The sequence below is a fragment of the Lipophrys pholis genome (genome assembly GCF_963383615.2).
Source record: "Lipophrys pholis genome assembly, chromosome: 20".
Lineage (NCBI taxonomy): Eukaryota > Metazoa > Chordata > Actinopteri > Blenniiformes > Blenniidae > Lipophrys > Lipophrys pholis.
In genome coordinates this window covers 20,875,133-20,890,906 of record NC_137648.1, presented here as the reverse complement: position 1 = coordinate 20,890,906, position 15,774 = coordinate 20,875,133, and the positions used below count along the sequence as shown (strand labels likewise).

The 15,774-nt window shown below is 43.3% G+C and overlaps 1 protein-coding gene across 1 annotated transcript; it reads left to right on the top strand.

Annotated features, from left to right (window-relative positions):
- Nucleotides 1-880: 880 nt before the first annotated feature.
- On the top strand, nt 881-15,008 carry LOC308125932 (uncharacterized protein; the record flags this gene model as incomplete). The annotated part of the gene is made up of 5 exons (XM_080489973.1): nt 881-950; nt 6,347-7,182; nt 12,746-12,933; nt 13,045-13,244; nt 14,144-15,008. Exons 1-5 carry the CDS (start codon nt 898-900, stop codon nt 15,006-15,008), a joined length of 2,142 nt encoding a protein of 713 aa, XP_080346099.1. The 5' UTR covers nt 881-897.
- Nucleotides 15,009-15,774: the final 766 nt, after the last annotated feature.

Here is a 15,774-nt window from a genome sequence, read left to right as displayed (position 1 = left end):
ATGACTTTTCCGCTTGAAATAAATGTGTATCTCGTTTGATTCTACTCTTTTCATTTCTCTGCAAAAACATTTCATCCCTGGAGTAATTTGAAGTATTTTCCAGTAACTTTGTCGCTTCAGAATCATTTAGAACGCAGTTATTATTAACCCTTCACAAGCTTTTCTTTGTGTTCATTTATGCGCCGTGAGATCGTTCCAGGGTTAACTGAAGTAAACTAACTGAGGCTGCAAGAACCGCAGGTGTATAAAAAAAAGAAGAGAGAGAATAATGGACAAATTACAGAGGACAGGAGGACGACACCACCGTCTCCTCTATCGAGGTAAATATATAGCGAAGCTGAAAACGTCATTATGTATATGTGTTACACCCAACGGCCAGAACTGCTGAAAGACACACACACACACACACACACACACACACACACACACACACACACACACACACACACACACACACACACACACACACACACACACACACACACACACACACACACACACACACACACTTCCTCCTCCTTGATGACTGATGTCGGAGTGACCTGGACTCACGTTGAGTCAGACGGGCTTCGGCCTCGCCCCTTCCCGTTGCCTTGCCCTCCCCCACCACACACACACACACACACACACACACACACACACACACACACACACACACACACACACACACACACACACACACACACACACACACACACACACACACACACACACCCACGGCTTGCAGAATGTCCCAGCGCCTCTTCATTCATGCTTCAGACCGTCCCGATGGAGTCCTCCACCACGTACGACTACGACTACAGCAGCTCCAGCGACGAGCCGTCCAGGCTGGTGTCGCCCTGCAGCAGAGAGCCAGACAACAGTCTGGGCGCTCGCCTCTCCATCATCTACTACTTCATGTTCATCCTCAGCCTCTTCGGCAACGGCCTGGTGCTGCTCATCATCCAGCGGTGAGTGGATCTGATGCGTCCTCCAGCTGAGGGACACCAGCCAGCAGGACCTGCATTCATCTTTCAAATGAGCCTCTGAGGAGGATTCCTCTCCTCCACCAATCAGCATGAGAGCTTGTAGTTCATAGGCTTTGAACAAATAATTAAAACTAGTTTAGTTTATTTCATTCATGATAATAACATTATTATTATTATTATTATTATTATTATTATTATTATTATTATTATTATTATTATTAATAATAATAATAGCGTTATTATTAATAACAATAGTGTTATTATTATTATTATTATTATTTTATTTTTAATGCATTTAAAAAAAATCAATAAAATTAAAATGTTAAAAGAAATAAAAACAACTTTTCAAATTCCCTTAATGAAATGGAGCAGTAAGTAAATTTATATAATAAGCCTCTTTCTCACAAATAATAATTTTTCATTGAAAATTAAAAGCCAACAGCAAATATCAAACAAAATGACTACAAAGCCAGAGAGGCCTAAACAACCACGCTTGTTAAATTTAATAAATAAAACCACACTTTCATTCTCCCCCGTCATTTCTTTGTATTTTAATAATAATAATAATAATCTTATTTTAACCACTTTTTTTTAATCTACAGTGTGATTTAGAATCTATAGCTTCCTTACCTAGATTAATCCATAACTGGAATCTTTTACTGAAATGCCACGTTCCCTATTTATTTTTTTACATTTCTGTTCTTTTTAAATTGTAGGTACTTTCTCTTTTTGCTGATTTATTTTGAACGTTGACAGGTAAAATTTCTTTCTGAGTTTTTCACATAATCTGCAGAATACTATAATGTACTACGACAGGTCGTTGGATCCTCACTGCAAAATATAAAGTGACAGGATGTTTTTCTCACTGGCTTTTTAACAAAATTGCATTTAAAGTAAAAAAAATTCCAAAATGCACGTTTCTTTGTTTTCACACTAAAACTGGGGAAACAACATATTCATTGTTTATCATGTTAACATTTTACCATCCAGAGCTGAATGAGGCCCCTGAATTAATTATGTAAGTGTTGTTGTTTTTTGTTACTACCACAGAAGTAAATATTTCTGGGATTTATTCCTGACTGAGAAACAGGAAGTTTTATTCTTCCAGCTGTCGCAGTCCCCTTGACGTGGCTTCCTGCATTAAACAGTTGCAAGATGCAAGTTTTTGTTTGGAAAAATACACGCTGGAGTCCCGGAGTGATTTCATAAACGATGTGAAATAACACAACCTCACTTTCCAGCTCCAGAGGAGTGAAGCTTCCGATCAGCGGGAGTTAAAGTTGCGGTGGAGGATGGAGGTTCCTGGTAGCGACACTCATGTTGTGGTGAAACAGCTGGAGCCTCTGATCACGTCACATTCAGGCTTTTCTTCCCATCAGTCGCTGATCAACTCCGATAAGATCGTTTGATAATCGGCGTCAGTTTGACTGTTGGACATGAATCAACGTGATTCAGGGCTGAACTCAAGTCCGTGACTCAGACTCTGTTTTACACAACGTTTCAAATGAGGAAGCTTCATTTGAATGCTACATGCTAAAAAGTTTCAGGCTCACACACCAGCAATGCGACATGCTACATGCTAAAGAGATTCAGGCTCACACAATAGCAATGCTACATGCTAAAGCATTTCAAGCTCACACAACAGCGATGCTACATGCTACATGCTAAAGAGTTTCAGGCTCACACAACAGCGATGCTCCATGCTCCATGCTAAAGAGTTTCAGGCTCACACACCAGCAATGCTACATGCTAAAAAGTTTCAGGCTCACACACCAGCAATGCTACATGCTAAAAGGTTTCAGGCTCACACACCAGCAATGCGACATGCTACATGCTAAAGAGTTTCAGGCTCACACACCAGCAATGCGACATGCTACATGCTAAAGAGTTTCAGGCTCACACACCAGCAATGCGACATGATACATGCTAAAGCATTTCAAGCTCACACACCAGCAATGCTACATGCTACATGCTAAAGAGTTTCAGGCTCACACACCAGCGATGCTACATGCTAAACATGATCAAAGTGACTGATCCTCTCCTCACCAGCAGCTCGGTCTACAGTAGCATAACGCAGAGCGGAGAGAGACGCTACGCTTCGCTACGCTATGCTACTCTAGACGCAGTCGTACGCTGGAGTCTACAGCGCTGAATGTTCATGTGTTCATATGTTCATTTTGTAATTTTTAACTTTATGATATTGTTCTTTAGGGTTTGCAACGCATAGCCTTCATGTATTGTTATTGTGTGGAGAAGGAATTAGGCTGTATGTTTTTACTAAGTACTTTTATCGGTACTTTGTATTGCAAACAGCGAAAGGTTAGTAGTTGTACTTGTACAAATGAAGAACAGGCGTGTTTTTCATTCCTTCCATGTCTGAACAGGAAGTAGCTCCCCCCCCCCCCCCCCCCCAGACTTCTGTTCCACTTCACGGTGGAGTTGACTGAAGGTGTCGAGACGAAGTAGCAGTGCAGTGGAAGTGTCTCTGTCCCACAGAGAGTGGCTTTCACCCCCCCCCCCCCCCCGAAGAGTTCCCGCCACTCTGTCACTGTCGCCACTTCTACCCGAGTGGGACGGAAATATGTGGATATACTCAGGCCGGCGACAGAAAGCTGTGTCTATAATACAGTCTATAATGGAAGGTGGAGAGACGGCGAGTCAGCACGCAGCTGAAGCAGAAAGCCTAAATTATAATTAAAAAAAAGATCATTTCAGATGGAAACATCTTACTCTTTCATTTCACATGAAAACCAGTGAATACCTTCTTATATCTGCTTTTATACAGAAAAGATAATAAACTCTGACATGCGGAAAGCTGAGAAAAAAAATCCTTCGAGATCGGAATCTGTTTCCTGCGCCTCACACATTATTTCTGTTGATGGCAACAGCAATTATAAAGCACAAGAACACAGTGTGTTCAGGGAATCAACACTTTGAGTTGCACAATTAGTACGACTGTAGTAGCGGGACTTCGGTAATCATTGCCATTGGGATTGTTATGGGATCTCGCCGGGCGCGAGTGTTTGGTGAGATTGAAGCCGGCCGCGGCGGCGCAGGAGGAAACACATTAATACAGGCCATTTAACCTTTCACCTACATTTCAAAGTAAAATACGGGCGGGGTGCCAGGAGAATATGCACTAGGAGTTACTACGGAGGAAACTATGTTCCAATTGGCTCGACTGAGCATGTGCACAACTACTACCGTAATTGCTGGATAACAAGCGGCTACTTTTTTCACAAGCTTTGAACCCTGCAGCTAATTTATGAATTCTTACGGGTAAACGGGCTTGATGCCGCAGACACATGGGTGATGCGTTCAGGTGCATCACGTAACTCCGAACTTTCCTTTTAGTTTTTTTTTTCCTCCTTAAATTTGGTGGTTGCGCCTTATATTCAGGTGCGACTGAATAGTCCAGAAAATTTCGGTGGTTGCTACGACCGTGGAAACGTAGTAAACGTTGCATTTTCTCCCGTTTCCATGGAGACGGAGTCAGAGCGTCTTCAGGAAGTTCCAACTTGGGAGTCGTTCAGAAAAAGTTGCGTGTTCAGTGGCACCGTTGTCGTGGCAACGGGACCCCACATTAAGTCCCACATTAACAACGTGTGCAAAGGTGAAATTATGTATTAATCAATGGAAAGTCAGATTTCCATTTGACTCGGTGTGTTGTTGTTACTGTCCATCTACTGAGCATGTGCAGAAGTATTTACTACGGCCGTGGTGGGCGTGGCCAGTAGGAGCGTTTCCGCCGTCTACATACGTGTTTTGAAAAAGTTCCTCATTTGAAGCCATTTTCAACAAGTTGCATTTTCAGTTAGTCCAAGAACCGAGCGTATGAAACGCAACAAAAGTTGTGTCGATGTATTTAGGCGAAATACCTTTTTTTTTTTTGGATTAAAACCGCATTTATTGACTCATTAATAAAATGAATAATCATCCAAAATGTATTTTAATTTTCTTCTTCGGAACTCCTTACTACGTGACTAAATAAAAATGGAAAAAGTAAATGGCTTTTAAGATCTAATTTTCAAAAGGTTCCCTAGCGTAATTCAATTTGAAATGCCAAATTTGAAAATTAAACTGCATTGGCAGAAACGATTTTTTTCATTTTTGATTCAAGGTTAAAGCTGCATTGTTTAATTCATAAATAAAATTAATAATACATCATTCAGACTGGATTTTACTTTTCTTAATTGGGGCTGCACATTTAATGACAGAACTCAAAACCAAACATGAGATTGTTGTTTTGTTTTGGAAGATATTCTTGGGGTATCCTGCGAAAGAGAGGCTCCACATGTACAGTGAGGCTCATACTTCAAAGACGGTCCTCCGTCTGGGTACTTCCTTGACTCACTTCCTGTCCTCTCTGGGCCAATCACAGTGGAGGATTCTTCACCCCCGGCCATTCTCCCATCTTGAAGGCGGTCTCAAGCCTCCAGTCTGTCAGGCTTCGTCCATACGAGCCAGAAAGCTGTTTTTTCTCCCCGGGGTTCTCAAAGAAAAATCCGTCCACACGTCACTATGAACACGGCTCAACACGAGGCTTAAGGGCATGTAGTACATATGCCAGGCCTTTAGGGGCGCCGCGACTCACCGAATGCACCAAAAACGCAGAAGAAGACAAAACACAGATATACAGAAGTAGACTCGTGCACATGGACTTCTATATAACTCTGAATTATATAGGTCTATGCTCCTGCTAGTATCAGTAGCTTCTGCAGCGCCACCTGGAGCATGGAGTCTACAATTGTTGTGGTTATTAGGTGACATCGCGGACCGCGTGGGGGGAGATGGGGCGATGACATCATCGTTTCCCACAGATTATCGCCTTTGCCGTCCACACCTCCGGGGCTTTAGAATTTCCCCACTCTGGGACCCGTGTTAAAAGGTTTTCGGGTCTTTAAAACGATCGGCCAAGAGCAGTGTGTTCTGATGTGGACGGTCCCTCAGCCGTTAGGGTGAAGTCACTTCCTGGGTCCACGTTTGCATTAAGAAAAGCTTTTGTCCCTGAATCACTGAGGCCAAAATGGTGAAGCAGCACATGAGAGAACGTTCATGTCAGAATACTTTAAATTTCACGCCTGATCCGCAAAGGAAACCCGACCAAAACTCAACTCGACTTTGCACATGGAAGTGGCGCCGGAGGGTGACGTCAGTGGCCGCTCTGCTTCTTAAAATGCAGTTTTCACGTGAAAATGAAAAGGCAGTTCTGTTTCTACATTTCAAATAGATTCTTGACCCATACAGACGAGCCCTGGGTTCCATCGTCTCGCCAACACCGGTGATCAGAGTGATTCAGGCTGCATGACGTCTGTCTGATTGTTCCTCTTCTCTTGACCTCCCCTCCCCCTCCCCTCCCCCGCCCTCCTCCCCTCCAGGTTCGAGAGGCTCACCACCGTGACCAACATCCTGCTGCTGAACCTGGTCCTGTCCTCCCTGATCTTCATGAGCAGTCTTCCCTTCCTGGGCGTCTACATGCAGCTCTCCAACTGGATCTTTGGCAAAGTCGTGTGCAAGCTGGTGGGCAGCGTCTACTACCTGGGCTTCTACAGCTCCGTCCTCTTCCTGACGCTGCTGACCTTCGACCGGCACCTCTCCGTCGTGTATTCTCTGGGCGCGTCTCAGGTGAGGAACCGCAGCTACGCCGTGATCTCGTGCGGCGTGGTGTGGCTGGTCAGCGGGCTGGCGTGCGTCAGGCCGATGCTCCTCCACACCACCTTCGACTACATCGACAACAGAACCTACTGCGACGAGTACCCGGGGGAGGTTCCAGATATTGACGTTGTGCAGCTGCGAACGTCTGGGTTCTACCTCCAGCTCTTCCTCTTCTTGATCTTCCCGCTGGTGGTCATCGTCTACTGCTACGTGCGGATCACCGTGACCGTCGTATCGTCTCAGCTCGCTGCCAAGTTCAAGACGGTGCGGCTGATATTTGTGATCGTGGTGTTGTTCTTCGCCTGCTGGACGCCGTTCAACATCGTCATGCTGATGCACGACGAGGCGACGAGCTGCGAGGAAGGACAGAGGCTGGGCTACGCCCTTCAGATCACCCGCAACATCGCTTACGTCTACTTCTGCGTCAGCCCCGTCTTTTACACCTTCGTCGGGAAGAAGTTCCAGAACTACTTCCGGCAGCTGATGGTTCAACGGTACCCTCGATTGAAGAGGTACATTTCCGTCAGTCAGTACAGCAGAACCAACATGTCCACAAAGAGCACACCCAATGAGCTTTAGGGATGGACAAGGAGCGAGAAACAAACACAAAACCACTTAATTCCAAGTTCAATGGAGACTGAGAATGGATGATAAAAGATTAAAATTAGTTCCAAACACAATTCCAGTTGAAAACATTTAGAGTGAAAACGCATCATTTTTGCTTTAAGATATTATGAAAACTACGTCCGCTGACAGAAAACAGACTTTTTCAACGGGAGAACACGGACATTCTAGTGGACAGACGACCAGGCTGGATTGTTATTACGGTGACTGTCAAAATAAAACTACCAAGTTGGATGATTATTATGGTGACTGTCAAAATAAAACCACCAAGTTGAATTGTTAATACGGTGACTGTCAAAACAAAAGTACTAAGTTGGATTGTTATTCCGGTGACTGTCAAAATAAAACTACCAAGTTGGATGATTATTATGGTGACTGTCAAAATAAAACCACCAAGTTGGATTGTTAATACGGTGACTGTCAAAACAAAAGTACTAAGTTGGATTGTTATTATGGTGACTGTCAAAATAAAACCACCAAGTTGGATTGTTAATACGAGGACTGTCAAAACAAAAGTACTAAGTTGGATTGTTATTATGGTGACTGTCAAAACAAAAGTACCAAGTTGGATTGTTATTGCGGTAACTGTCAAAATAAAACTACAAGGTTGGATTGTTATTATGGTGACTGTCAAAATAAAACCACCAAGTTGGATGATTATTATGGTGACTGTCAAAACAAAAGTACTAAGTTGGATTGTTATTATGGCGACTGTCCAAATAAAACTACAAGGTTGGATTGTTATTACGGTGACTGTCAAAATAAAACCACCAAGTTGGATGATTATTATGGTGACTGTCAAAATAAAAATACCAAGTTGGACTGTTATTACAATGACTGTCAAAATGAAAGTCCCAGGAGAATATCGAGTGGGAGTCATGACACCTCGGAGGTTGTTTCAGAAGAGTCGCGTTTACAAAAAAGTTGTGTTTTCAGTAGATCCGAGTACCGTTGCCATGGAAACAGACCCCCCGCGTGTTTTCACTTGACCTTGTTGTCGTGTAAATGGGACAAACCCTTTTAACAAACGACCGTTTAATCCTCTTCATTTCTTCTTCCTCATTTGAAATATACGAGAAAATATCATTCATCACTCTTCACCTTCTTGCTTTCATGCACGATTAAAAACAGTAATTTTACGGGTGTGTCTGATCGGTGTTTGCTGCAGTTGCTGCCAGCCTTGATTGTAAAGACGATTCCACTGATTTCACCAATAAACGTGCTTGTTGTCGATAATAATGTGTTTGCGTGGAGGTTTGGTTCACTGAGTCTGCATCACCGCTTTTATACTAATGACACGAAGTGAAGCGTGAACTTTGAGTCACACACACACACACACACACACACACACACACACACACACACACACACACACACACACACACACACACACACACACACACACACACACACACACACACACACACACATATCATCTCAGTGAGGAGAAACAAGTGGAGAATCAGTCTTTTTTCCTCTCTGGCCACATACAAAGGTTGGTTTTTTTTGTTGTTGTTTTTAAAATAAAATTGATTTAACACAGAAAAAATGAAGTCAAATACTTTTTATTAGGCCAGAGTTTACATTACCAGTACTGCAGGTATTTGACATAATGACCATTACTAAAACATTTTGAAAGCGATGTTGACATGAACAGCAGAAACACTAAAAGCTGCATGCAAATTAGGATGTCTGGCCACTAGTGGGTGCTGTTTTTTGTTTTGTAATGAAACCACACACACGATACGCCGTCAACACGAGACGCCAGTCAGGGTGAGTTTGTAAAAACACCCAGAATGCAACAGTTGCTTTGGACATTTGACTGTATTTTGCAGCCGAAGGTTTCATTAAAATTGTCGTTATCTTGAGGCTGACGTCACTTTTTTGGGAGGAGTTATTGGATTTTTGTGAAACTTAACATTTTCATCATGTTTACTCTCTGCACCACAACAAAAGAAAACTTACATTTTAAATTAAATTTGTTCAATTTATGGGTTTTATATTTTATATAATTTTTTATTTTAGCTTTTTTTATTCTTATTTTTAAAAAAAATAATTTTTTTTTTTTGGTTTTATGCTTTTGTTTTTCACTTTTGTTTTTTTTGGTGTATTTTTAAAATTATTTATTTATGTGTTTATGTTTAAACACACTCCTGCCCACTCAAGATAAAATTGGGCCATAGAGCGACCATTCAGCAAAATTATTTAAAGGGGTATGACTTCCAGCGGGACGTGTTTAGACACATGTCCCCTCCGTTGCTCTCTGACAGCCCAGAGCTCTTCCTCGAGTCGGATTGGACTCCTGAATGCTCGTTCCATAGCAAATAAATCTTTCCCGCTAAACGAGTTTTTCACCCGAGAAAAACTGGACTTTATGTTTCTCACTGAGACGTGGCAAAGAGATGGAGAGTTGATCCACCTGCAGGATGTGCAGCTCTCGGCTGGCCCCGCCCCTGTCGTGGTGGTGGTGGTGGGGGGGTCTTGCTGCTGCGTACTGGGACAGTTACACATGCAGAATGATGAACATTGACAGCTTTTCCTCTTTTGAACTTCAAATGATCAAAGTGGGCTCCTCCAACATGTTTTATTGCTGTCTGATCTACCGTCCTCCTGGCCCTGCTGGGGCTTTCTTAAAGGATTTTAATGACTTTTTGACGTCCACAACAAAACTTGAAAGACTTTTAATTCTCGGAGATTTTAACCTGCACATCGATGATGACTTGTCCAGCCCAGCAGCAGAACATTTATCTATGACGGAATCTTTGAACTTTAAACAACATGTATCAGGCCCCTCCCACAGCGAGGGACACCCCCTGGACCTGGTGTTTTCACTTGGCCCACATGTTGAAAATGTTAGATTAGAGCATGTCCACCTTAGTGATCATAGCTGTGTGTTTTTTGACCTCACCGTACCTCCAGGGCCCAGGCCTGCTCCTACAAGGGCAGAAAGGAGGATCATTACAGAGTCTGCAGCTGAGACATGTCCTGCTATGTTTGATCCTTGTGCTGTGAACCACTGTGCTGATGTTAATGACCTAATGCACTGTTTTAATTCACATTGTGGTTCTAATCTCCACCAGGTGGCAAAACTAAAACGCAATAATGTCTTGAAATCTGTCCTGCCCCTGGATTGACGACAATATCAGGAATCTTAAAAGATCCTGTCGCAAAATTGAGCGCCTTTGGAAATCTACCAAGCTTGAAGTCCACAGACTGCATCTCAAGGATCTGGTGTCTTCCCTAAACAAAACCATCAAGGAGGCAAGAACTAAGTATTTCTCGCAACTGATTGCATCCATCAAAAGAAATCCTAAAGTGTTGTTTGACACTATAAACTCCATCGTGTCCCCTGCTACCATGGCTATTCCTGTGCTCTGTAAGGAAGACAGCAATGACTTTTTGAACTTTTTTATCAATAAGCTCCGGGACATAAAGCATAAAATCCCACCACTTTCTTTATGTAGCCCATCGCCAACTGAACCCCCCCCCCCCCCAACGGTGGTCCTCTTTTAATCCTGTGTGTCTTGAAGACATCGCTGCACTGGTGGCTAAGATGAAACCCTCCTCCAGTTCTGAAGATACACTGCCTTTTAAGCTCTTTGTGAATACCTTTGACACAATAGGCCCATGGGTGACCAAGATTTTTAATCTGTGGCTCTCTTCAGGCGTGTTTCCTAATTTGTTCAAGCACGCTATTGTGGAAACGCGACTTTAAAAACCCAATCTCGACCAATCAGACCTCAGTAACTTCAGGCCCATTTCTAAACTTCCCTTCTTGGGCAAACTGCTGGAAAAAGTGGTTACACTGCAACCCTCGTCATTTTTGGAGTCGCATAACATCTATCATACGTTTCAATCAGGGTTTGGTAAACACAACTCTACAGAGGCTGCTCTTTTGAAAGTGTCCAGTGACATCATGATGTCTGCAGACTCGGGGAAATGCACGGTGTTGGTCCTATTGGACCTCTCCTCAGCCTTCGACACAGTCGACCACCTGATTCCTCAACCTTCAGAGTGTCTGTCAGCCATATAATGGCAGAGTCCGGCAGTCTGCTGTACGGTGTGCCCCAAGGCTCTGTTTTGGGGCCTCTCCTGTTCTTGTTGTATGTTCTTCCTCTCGGTCAGATGATCCAGCAGTTCAGTGTCGTGTCCTACCACCTATTTGCAGATGATCTTCAGTTGTACTGTTCATTTAAGACCTCTGAGGTCCACAAACTGAGCTCCTTAATCAGCTGTCTCACACAAGTGAAGCAGTGGTTAAGTGAAAATAGCCTACAACTAAACTCTGCCAAAACTGAGACGCTTGTTATCACCCCAGATAGTGCTACCCCCTCTATCAAACAGTACCTGGGTGAACTGAGCCTTTCAGCCAAAACCGAGGAATTTAGGGCTGATCTTTGACGAATCCACGTCACTGGATCATCACTGCAGACAGCTGGTAAAGAACTGCTTCTTTCAGTTGCGTAACATCGCCAAGCTCAGGTCCAAGATGTCCAGAGAAGAGCTCCAAATGATTATCCACGCATTTGTGTCCTCACGCCTGGACACTGCAACGGCCTCTTCACATGCCTCAACAAAAAAGAGCTGGCTCGGTTACAGTTAGTCCAGAACTCAGCCTCCAGACTTTAGACCAGCACCAACAGGAGGGTCCATATTACCCTGTGTTAAGATCTCTTCCCTGCTGAGCTTCTTGTTCAATATAAAATCCTGCTGCCCACTTTTCGAGCCCTACATGGCCAATCTCCTCCTTACATTGCTGACCTCATTAAGCCCTACAGCTCGACTCGGAGCTTGAGCTCGTCTGGGCAGAACCTGTTAAAGGTTCCACGTACCTGCTCTAAAACCCGGGGAGACCGATCATTCAAAGCTGCCGCCACCCCGACTTTGGAATGAACTCCCACTCGAACCTGCGCTCTCTGGACTCAGCGGACATCTTTAAAAAGTGTCTAAAAACACATTCATTTGCCAAAGCATTCTAGTCTAATCGACCCACGCTGCCACCGACTCTTGGCATTTGTTGTGTTTTTAAGATAGTTTTTTTCTCTTATCTGTTCTTATTTGTTTGTACTGTGAAGCACTTTGTGACTCCGTGTCTGTGAAAAGCGCTATAGAAATACAATTTACTTACTTACTTACTTTTTTAATGTGTCGAAAACACTTACGTGGGCATTTAATTCATTTATGTGACAAAGCTACCAAGTTTAAATGTTCACATTAAAAGTGTGAGCAGCGGGAGAGAGAATAAAAAAATGGAGACGCATCAGGCAGAAGAGAAGGATGAATCTGTCCAAAAGACTTCATGGAAGCAACGGACAGATTCAGAGCCGCGTTCGTCTTTTGTGGTGAAAAACCAAAAGGGTCTGAAAATGTGCAAACTGAAGAAACATCAGATCCGCAAACGCCTGTGAGTGTGAACCCAAAGAGTTTATCGAGCTCATCGCTACAGGATATAACTGTATGTCACAAATAGAGTGATATGAGGTTCTTCTTCTTCTTAGCCATCATGCAGGATGTTGAGGGAGGAGCTGAGCTCTTGCAGATCATTAATATTTCAGGCTGTCAGCCACCAACTTCCCTCCTGGTCACACAAACAAAACTCAGACGCACTCGTGTGACACTTCCCGTTGCTGGACGCCGTCGGTCAGACGAGTCGTGGCCCTCGGGAGCAGAGAACCGGCGGTTTTTGGTGAGTCAGGCTCGGCATCGTGAAAAAAAACCTCGGGATGACACCGATTTATAGATCATTTAAACTTCAGACCGTTATTACTTGTGACCAGCGGGTTTCTGTTGACGGCAGGTTTGCGGCAGGAAGATGGACGGGAATTCGACGTATTACGAGTACGACTACAGCAACTACACCGACGTCCATTCGGTCACCGTCACGCTGTGCAGCCGGGACGGAGACAACAGCCTGGGAGCTCGGCTGTCGGTCCTTTACTACTTCATGTTCGCCTTCAGCGTCCTCAGCAACGGGCTGGTCCTGGTCATCATCCACCGGTGAGTGACGGATGGCTTCATGTTTGCACTGCGGTGGAGGGGCGGCGTGATCAACGTGTCTCCTGCCGTCACTTATTGTCAGCCGGGATCGGCTCCGGCAGCGACCCTGAACTGGAGGAAGTGTTCTAGAAAACTAACGGATGGACGCGTACAATGGAACATATTGGTGTTTTGTCATCTGATGTCATCACCTCTAAGTGGTTTAAAAGGAAGAATGACTCAGAGAAAGTAAGAGAACATTAATTCCTTAGAGTAACTTGTCTTTTTTTTTTTTTTGAAGGCCACATTGATATTTGAACATTTGAATTTTATTCCTAAAGGTTCAGTCAGCTCAAGGTACTTTCACCGTTCTTCAGATTCTTCTTTTATGCTTCTGATAGTAATAGTAATAATAGTAATAGTAATAATAGTAACATAAGGATAATGATAGTAGTAATAATATATATAAAAAATAAAAATAAATAATAACAACAACAACAACAACAACAATAATACCAATATTATTGTTAATAACTATAATAATAATAATAATAATAATAATAATAATAATAATAATAATAATAATAATATTAATAATAATAATAGTAACATAAGGATAATGATAGTAGTAATAATATATATATAAAAAAAAAAATATATATAAAAATAATAATAATGAAAATGATCATAATAATGATAATAATAAGGATAAGGATAATGGTAGTAATAATAGTAATATTAATAAATATAATAATAAGAATGCAATTTATTTGTATTGCACTTTACATTTGTGAATTACAAGACAACAAAATAGGCTAAAAGCATCAATATAAATGTTTAGAATTATACAATAAAATCAGAGAGAGCTGTGAAATAAGAGTACTTTTAGTCCCTGATGTCTCCCCCCCACCACCCTCCAGGTTCGAGAGGCTCACCACCGTGACCAACATCCTGCTGCTGAACCTGGTCCTGTCCTCCCTGATCTTCATGAGCAGTCTTCCCTTCGTGAGCGTCTACATGCAGCTCTCCAACTGGATCTTCGGCAAAGTCGTGTGCAAGCTGGTGAAAAGCGTCTACTTCCTGGGCTTCAACAGCTCCGTCCTCTTCCTGACGCTGCTGACCTTCGACCGGCACCTCGCCGTCGTGTATTCTCTGGGCGCGTCTCAGGTGAGGAACCGCAGCTACGCCGTGATCTCGTGCGGCGTGGTGTGGCTGGTCAGCGGGCTGGCGTGCGTCAGGCCGATGCTCCTCCAAACGGCCTATTATCACCACATCGACCAGAAAACCTACTGCGACGAATACGTGAGTGACGAAGCCAACTTCAACGTGGCCCACCTCAGAGCGTCTGGGTTCTACCTCCAGCTCTTCCTCTTCTTGATCTTCCCGCTGGCGGTCATCGTCTACTGCTACGTGAGGATCGCCGTAACCGTCGTACATTCGAAACTGGCCGCCAAGTTCAAGACGGTGCGGCTGATATTTGTGATCGTGGTGTTGTTCTTCGCCTGCTGGACGCCGTTCAACGTCGTCATGCTGATGCACGAACGCGACGGACACGTGAGCTGCGAGGAAGGACAGAGGCTGGGCTACGCCCTGCAGGTCACCCGCACCATCGCCTACCTCTACTTCTGCGTCAGCCCCGTCTTTTACACCTTCGTCGGGAAGAAGTTCCAGAACCACTTCAGACAGCTGATGGTCAAACGCTTCCCGAGCCTGAGGAAGAAGATTTCCGTCAGTCACGACAGCGGAACCAACATGTCCACCAAAGTGACACCCAACGAGCTTTAAGGGCCAGAAAAAACGCAGACGTGCTATTTGTTTTTGGGGATTGTATGTTTGTACCTCTGAGTCTTACTGGATGTTTTCTTTTATAAAATTTGTGAAAACGTAAGTATTTCAGTGTTTAATGGAACGATAACTGCTTATTTGAATAGAGTGGCGTCTTTCAGAGAAAACGTCAGTAACTTCGGTTTGCCAGGTCCACGGTTCTCCCATTGAATTGGGCTACTTTTGGCTTGACCAGTTTTTGAATGCAAATGCCATAAATAATACTTTTACATTGTTTGTAATTACAGCTAAGAATGAACTGCTTGTGGGAAAAATGCTTTTATTCCCAACACATTGAAGAATTATGCTCTTGTTTTGTCAATAATACATTGGATTTCCCAATTCTTTTAAGTGTTGTGCTTGTTGTTTGGATATATTTTTTATACTGGCTGATTCTGACCAGCAGATCTGGCAACCCTTTTTAATCTGCCTACAAAATGACCATGAGTGCAGAATTCCGAATGTAAACTTTGTCTTTTATCACCCAAACCATTTTATATACACATTTGTCCACTTGACTGCTATTTTATTTTTATACAGTTGATTATCATTTTAAGCATAATAAAGCATGTTGAGAAAACTTGAATAAGTCCAAGTCGTCTGTCCATATGAATGTGGTTAATGAAAAACATGAAATGAACCCCCCCCCCCCCCCCCCCCACACACACACACACACACACAAAAAAACAGATGCATTTTTACTAAAAAAGTTGTGTGTAAATGGGGC